The following is a 7885-nucleotide window of genomic DNA, read 5'->3' as shown; positions in this document are numbered from 1 at the left end:
TGTCAATGTCCTTTCATGGTGATTAACTTTTTTTGTAATGTCATTGTTTTACTTAAATGGACATAGCTAACTCCGTTTAGCCTTTTCATACGTTACAAGTATAGAACGACAAAATGTATTCAAATTTATTTAGTCTTAAATATTTTATTTCAAAACGAGTGACAAATTTAATTTACTGTTACACATTTGTTGCCAAAGTTTAAGAGATCTCTATCTTTTGAACTAAAATCTAAGCCGCGTTATAATATTAATCTACGGGCTGGAATAAGCGTGAGTATATATATATATATATATGTATATATTTTGTATTAATAATTCATAAAAGAGATGAATTCGCCAAAAAAATGTATATTCGTTAATGATTGAAAAGAAAGAAAGAAAGAAAGAAAAGAACATTTTAAAAGCGACACCACTAAGCCATGTATCAACATCTTACAAAAATAAATCAAATTCATTACGCACTCAAACATCAAAAATAGAACATCTAATTTTACTTGTTTCTGAAACAGATGCTATTCAGTTTCGGTAGCTTAAATCTTAGCTTCCAAATAAATTAACGACGGATTCAAAGTAATTTTTTTCTGAGGAGGGTGGGGGGATGTCTATTCACAACTAGGCGATAACCTCTCTTATGTTAGTCAGTTTCTATCTGATTTTTGTCTTTATTGATTAAGCTAATTTTCTATAGTATATCTGCTTTCATCTTTTTTATTTTTTATTATCATGGAACTTGATCCATTTCCGGTTCCGGTATTTTATTTCCACATATTTTTTAGTCTGAATTGAAGCGATAGAAAACAAGAAGAAAGAGAAACTATTTGTACATAAATTGCCGTTTATCATTAACATACATACAAAAATAAACTAACGTTTTGGTTTATTAGGATCCTGATAAAGGTCCTTAATTCCTTTCCTTTTTTATGCCTTTTTCTAGATTCCTCATTTTGTTTGCCAATCAATCTCTTTGCTTTATATTTTAGCACACGCTCTTATTTTCTTTTCTTTTTTTTTGTCTATTTTTGTCTATTCTTTCTTTATTTTGCCCTTTCTTCTGTATTTTTGCCCACTATTCTCTATTCTGTAAACCACATCTAGACCCTCATGCTTTGCCTGGGTTTAGCTATACTGTCGTCTTTTTTGATTTATAAGTTCTTCATGTTTTGAGTAAGTCTTGGATTTTCAAATATTTCGGCTTCGAGCATCACTCAAGAGACGTTTAATGTCGAAATGCCAATCTGGAGCATTTAATTTGGTACCGTTAATGCTACTATGTTCTTTTTTTCAGAAAATGTCAGCACTAGATACAAAACCGTGCTGCCACTGCGAGACACGACATGTTAGTAAAGACGCAGATGCATGGTGCATTACATGCGAAAAAGCATTTTGTCATAAATGTAGATACACCCATTTATCTGGTAACTCTAATCATAAATTTATTTCAATTCAAAAATACAACAAACTTGCACTTACTGTGCATAAAATCTGCAAACATGACCATGATTCCAAATTTCACATTTACTGCAAGTTCCATGATGATATCGCGTGTAATAAATGTAAACCGGAAACCCATTCAAAATGCAATGGTGTGCAGACTATTCAGGAAGCATCAAAAGATGCGAAAACATCTTTCCAGTTGTCTGATCTAGAGAAAAAAGTATCTGAATTATCAGGGACTTTACAGAAATTGATAACTTCAAGAACAAAAAATCTAAACACTATCAAAGACCAGAAAAAGAAAATTGAAACGGAATTGGAAGCTCTCAGAAAGAAGATAAACGATCATATTACCAAAATTCAGAAAAATTTGCTCGGTGAACTGAACAAAGTGTACGAACGCACAAAAGCTGAGCTTGACGAAAGTCTCAAAGAACTAGATCGAGAGAAAACATTGATCCATGATTTAAAGGACAAAACAATCCAAATAAAGCACCTGAGTACAAATGTTGAAACATTTCTTGGGACTCAACAACTTCGGAAAAGATATGCCATAGACGAAAAACATACTTCCGACATGCTCCGTGGAATCAAACATGTTTATTTGAGATTAAGCGTTAGTCCAGTAGTCCAAGCGCTCGTGTCCGATATAACATCATTTGGAATTGTTGAAATGGTGAATAAACCGGACAAAGTTAGCGACGATGAGCATAAACTTTCGGAATCCCGTGCTGGCAAAATAAGTACGCCGCCAAGATTTGTCATGAGGGTCAAATTACATCTGCGAAAAACAATAAAATCGCCATCAGATTCCGGTGAATATATGAAAGGATGCACCTCTTCATCAAACGGTCAAATGATATTTGCAGAACCATCGAAGAAAGTTCTAAGTATTTACGATTCAAAAGGTAACTTTTATAATAACATACCAGTTTCTGCACATCCGTTTGATGTTACATCTATCAATTATTATACGTTTGCCGTCACCTATGACAAAATGTCATTCATTGAAATGCTCGATATTTCAAAAATCAACGGAATCGTAACTAATCGATATCGGACGAATTATCCTTGCAGAGGAATTTCCTATATGAGCGGCCAAATTTACGTTGTCGTAGAAACCGAAGGTATTCAAGTAATGGATATTTCCGGTAATGTGCAGAAGAGAATTCCAATAAACGTTAATGGCGTCCGATTCTTCACGACATCAAATAGTAGACTCTATTATACAAATACTGATGTAGGAACTGTTCACTGTTGTGACATGCGTGGAAAGGAACTGTGGAAATTTGAAGACAAAAACATTAGCCGGCCACACGGTCTTGGTCCTGACAGCAGTGGAAATGTGTTTGTCGTTGGTTACTCAGATTCTGCAAAAACCATTGACCCGAATTCGTATGACGTCATTCTAGTATCTCCCGACGGGCAATATGCCCGGAAGCTGTTACGGAGATCCGGATCCCCATCTTCCGTCCATTTTGACAAACGTAACAAACGGTTATTATTATATAGTCATGATGGGTCGGTAGACTGGTACGACATTGTTTGATCTAGAATCGTAATTGTTATTTACATCCAACACTTTTTCGTAATCAAAACTAGATGTATTTGTTTATAATAAATGATCAAAGACAGGTTTTTAAAAACACTTTATTTACTGCTATTGTAAATATTATGTACTAAAAACAAAAGCTGTTTCGCTGCTCAGAATGTAAAAAAGAAACATTACGTGTCAATGTTTTCAATAATCAAATAGATTGTAAGATATTTAATAGCAAAACATATTTGAATATAAAATTCTTGCTTTTAATGAGAATAACAAAAACAAAAAATTGAAACATCAAGACTTAGTACACGTCGGTGAGACAATGACTTAAACACGTAAAGATATACTTAAAGAGGCAAATTAACTTCTTAATTGCTTAAGTATTTGGACTTATCATCCAGACGTTTGCCACATTTTTTTTTCAGCAATTGTTCTTTAACAATTTGAATTGTGTGTGTCTGAATGGGTGAAACTCAATTATGAAACATGTTTTATCATTCTTTATACCATGTCTTCGAACGTCTTATATGTCGTATAATGAATATAAATATAAGTAAAAAGAACCCACCAAAGATTCCAGGCTTATAATTTGTACGACAGACGGCCGGTTTGTCTTTTAAACTTTTAAAACTTTTAGACTCATCAGTGACGCTCGAATCCAAAAAGTTGATCTCCCGACGACGCCTCTGATATCAGGTTGTATGCGAATAAGAACTTCTAGATATCAACGTATCTAGGCTATCAGTCTACATTGTCCCCACAATATCATTAATTTCTAGTACGCTCTGGCAAAACTATTAGTAAGCCAGGAATATGGCAATTGTTTTCAAATAGTCCGTTTCTATGTATGTTGGCGTTTGTTTTTGTACCACTTCAGTGTTTCTGTTGTTCCGTTGTGTTTCTCTCATAGTTGATGTGTTTCCCTCGGTTCTGGTTTGTTACCCGGATTTGTTTTCGCTTAATCGATTTATGACTATTGAACAGCGTTATACTATTATTGCCTTTATTTATGTTATAAGCTAGAGCCTGGGATTTTACTTAAAATTTTTGAAAGGTTAGATTCTATTTTGAATTCATAAAGCAAATGCAGTAAACAAAAGGGGAGAATATTTAAAGTCGTGTCAGATTTTCTGTATCTATTATATAGAAATAAGAAGATGTGGTATGAGTGAGAAAGTCATAATGTGTAAAACGTAAACAATTATAGGTCAAAGTATGGCCTTCAACACAGAGCCTTGGCTCACACCGAACAGCAAGCTATAAAGGGCCCCACAATGACTAGTGTAAAACAATTCAATCAGGAAAACCAACGGTCCAATCTATATAAACTAGAAAAATTCGTAAGGGTTCCGCGGAACCCAGTGTCTCGCTTACTTTTGCTGTTAATCGCAGGCTCAACAAAAATGAGGAAAAAAATTAATAAAAATATTCCTCTCTATACTATCTTTTGATTGTAAGTAGCTTCTGTCAAAGTTTGGTAAAAATCCAGGATGGTTTATGAATCTAATAAATGTTTTAAAAAATTAAAGTACAGACTGTATGTAATGTTAACTGGAAGAAAAACTAAGTCCATTTATAAGTAAAATACGTAAAAAATGGATTTTTTTTTTTACTTTTTTACAAAATTTACTTCTGGATACTATCTTTTGATCATAAACAAGCTTCTTTCCAAGTTTGGTAGAAATCCAGGATAGTTTAAGAAAGTTATTAAAATTTCAAAAACTTTAACTACAGAGTGAATGTAATGTTTCATGGCAGAAAAACTAAGTCCATTTATAAGTAAAATACGGAAAAAATGGAATTTTTTTTTTACAAAATTTACTTTTGAATATTATCTTATGATCATAAACAAGCTTCTGTCCAAGTTTGGTAGAAATCCAGGATAGTTTAAGAAAGTTATTAAAATTTCAAAAACTTTAACCACAGAGTGAATATTTGTGGACGCCGCCGACGACAACGACGACGACGACGACGACGCCGACGGAATGTAGGATCGCTATGTCTCGCTTTTTCGACAAAAGTGGAAGGCTCGACAAAAACGAGAAACGAGAAACACTTATGAACCACATCTACAAACGACAACCACTGAACAACAGGTTCCTGACTTAGGATAGGTGCAAACAAATGCAGCGGGTTTAAACGTTTTAACAAGCGCCAACCTTCAACCTAACCTGAAATAGCAGTGTACAGTTTACAGATATTAGTCACTTTACTTGGCATAGGAAACAGCTAGGAAAGCCCATGATGCATGAAGATATTGTGAGATTAAATGGCTAACAAGAAAGCTCAATACCATCTTAAGTCAAATTTGATGGGAAGGTTTTATTTTTTGTAAATTTTAAGCAATATTGATGAATCATGAGGCATTCAAATTCACGACAAAAAGTAGTAACAAAAATACCGAACTCCAGGTAAATTCACAAGAGTAAGTCTATAAAAACTGACAAAATCAATGCCAGACCGACTATTCATGGTTGAAAGCCGTACGGTGACCTATAGTTGTTAATTGCTGTGTCATTTGGCCTCTTGTGAAGGGTTGTCTCATTGGCCATCATACCACATATATTTTTTTATATAAATCAACCAAAAGAACGAATGGAAAACAAATTTCATATTCCTGACTTGGTACAGGCATTTCCCGAAGGGACTGGTGGGTTAAACCAGGCTGGATTTATAACTAGCTTAACCTCCCTTGTATGACAGTTGTTTATACTTCCGTTATATTGTCAAAATTAGTAGGTGAGCTTTGATATTTATGAACAGACATTTCATAAATATCCTTGAAAATATTGAAAGATAGGCTCAATGCATATAATTCCTCGCACTAGAACTGGTCAAAGCTAGTGATGACAAATAAAAAGTCAAGGTCATATTTGGGTTACTTTGTGTGTAAGCCAGTCCTTATATTTATTTAACTAGCATCCTAAAACTGTTTTTTTTTCTTCACTAAACACAAAACGATGCAGTTTGATTTTTTCTAGTATTTGGCTAATTTTATTAAAGTTGACGTTTCTCACGAGTGGTTGATGCTTCCTATCTAGAAAATTACCAACAAAAAACAACCGACCAAAAGTCTATATGCTTGAATTTCGTTAGTCCGTTTGAGTAAATATAAAATGTTTATGTTTATGTAAATATTTTATCTTAATATTATTCAGTGAATTTCTGAAGTTTTTAGATGAAGATAGTACAAGTGATAATAAAAATAAATTCAGTTGCACGATAGTTTATGCACTTCCAATAGAAATGATTACTCAGAGACGTGTATAAATATATACATGTGTATATCACATGTATGTCTCTGGATGACTATAATCACATGTGCCAAAAGCCCATTATCTATAGCTCGGAGCAAGCTAGAGAATACAAAAATAATAGTTATTAGAGGCGAAAGACACCAAAGTGACTTCAAACTCATAGGTCGAAAATAAACTGATAACGCCATGGCAAAAAAAGAAAATTACCAACAGACAAAAATGTTAAAAAAGAAAAACAAAATTTGGTCAGCTATATGATTTGAAGAGGTCCTGGCATTAATATTAGCATTAAAAAATTACTGCAGCTGCTACACAAACTTTATAAAACGTCACCAGTAGTGTCTGAGCAGAAAGTTGATGAACCAAAGATATGTCAAAAAAGTAAATATACCAAGACCTTGTTGATAAATATTCCGTATCAACTTCGCAAATATTACATGATGGTCTTGAAGAAGATTCTACATACTGACGTTGTTGATCATCTTAATTACGTGTTATACTGTTCTTTTATTTGTCTTTGTAATTTATTAACCTTTACTGTTTAGTCCATTTTTGGTAATATCCTTTTTGCGGGACTTACGCCTCCCTCCGATGTGTTGTTGTGCTGTGGTAATGTTTTGTATTCTTGTCTTTCATTTTTGCTTATGTGCTTTGTCTATAAGCCATTTTGTTTTTCTTTGTTGACATATTTGTTTGTTTTTGTAGCTATTAAGATTATAACACAATGTTGACTGCTGTAGCCCTATTTTTGACATTTTTAGCTATTATGTCTGTTTGAGCTTTTGATTTTGCCATTTGACAAGGGACTTTCCGAATTCAATTTTCCTTGCAGTTCGGTATTTTTGTGATTTTACTTTTTTCTTTTATGGCTTAATACTCCGTAGTTGGGCTGTAAAGTTTGGTAGGGATTTTCAAGAGAGATCAGGTTGTCACATACATAACTGGAAAGTAAAAAGTGTAAATATTCCAGCAAACAGTTGCATCATGACATCTTTGACGTGCTTTTTGGAGTTAAGGGAGCATAACATATGGGCCTGAAGATAACTCGTCAATAACTAGTGTTAACAATTAATTTGAACAGTTATATATGAATACTAATTTCCTGATAAATTGTATTTTTTCACATTGATCCAAAGAAGAGTACGGCACAGAGTGATAGTGTATATGGAGCTAAGCCTTTGACGGTATTTACATTTTTTATCAGAAATTCTCCTCGCCAAGAGTTAGGAAAGTCCATGATGTATAAATATTGGAAGACAAAATTGGCTTACAAGAATAACAAAACCTCTAAAGTCTAAGGAAAAATTTCAGATAACCTTTTTTTTTTGTACAATTGTATGTATTAGGGAATGAATCATGTGAATCAATAAATCATGTGGCAATTAATTCATGGATAGTGAATTAACAAACATCTGTATCATAAATCCTCGCAAATATTGATTGGTTGATTGGTTGGTTGGTGTTTAGCGCAACTTTCAGCACTGTTGGTTGTATCATGGCGGACATTTTTTATTGGTGGAGGAAGACGGAATGCCCCTAGAGAACAAACTACCTTTGGTAGGATAACTGAAAATCCTAGTGAATTAGGATTGGAATGCACCTGCCACATACTGAACTCACAACCTCACTGTTGACCGGCTAGTGCTTC

The 7885-nt window shown here is 33.7% G+C and overlaps 1 protein-coding gene across 1 annotated transcript; it reads left to right on the top strand.

Annotated features, from left to right (window-relative positions):
* Positions 1 to 219: 219 nt before the first annotated feature.
* On the top strand, positions 220 to 3080 carry LOC127721003 (uncharacterized). The gene is made up of 2 exons (XM_052227714.1): positions 220 to 270; positions 1286 to 3080. Exon 2 carries the CDS (start codon positions 1289 to 1291, stop codon positions 2981 to 2983), a length of 1695 nt encoding a protein of 564 aa, XP_052083674.1. The 5' UTR covers positions 220 to 270; positions 1286 to 1288; the 3' UTR covers positions 2984 to 3080.
* The last annotated feature ends 4805 nt before the right edge of the window (positions 3081 to 7885 follow it).

Source organism: Mytilus californianus, unplaced genomic scaffold (assembly GCF_021869535.1).
Source record: "Mytilus californianus isolate M0D057914Y unplaced genomic scaffold, xbMytCali1.0.p SCAF_11, whole genome shotgun sequence".
Classification (NCBI taxonomy): Eukaryota; Metazoa; Mollusca; class Bivalvia; order Mytilida; family Mytilidae; genus Mytilus; species Mytilus californianus.
Note: the sequence above shows the minus strand (reverse complement) of the source record. Positions and strands in the feature narration are given on the sequence as shown.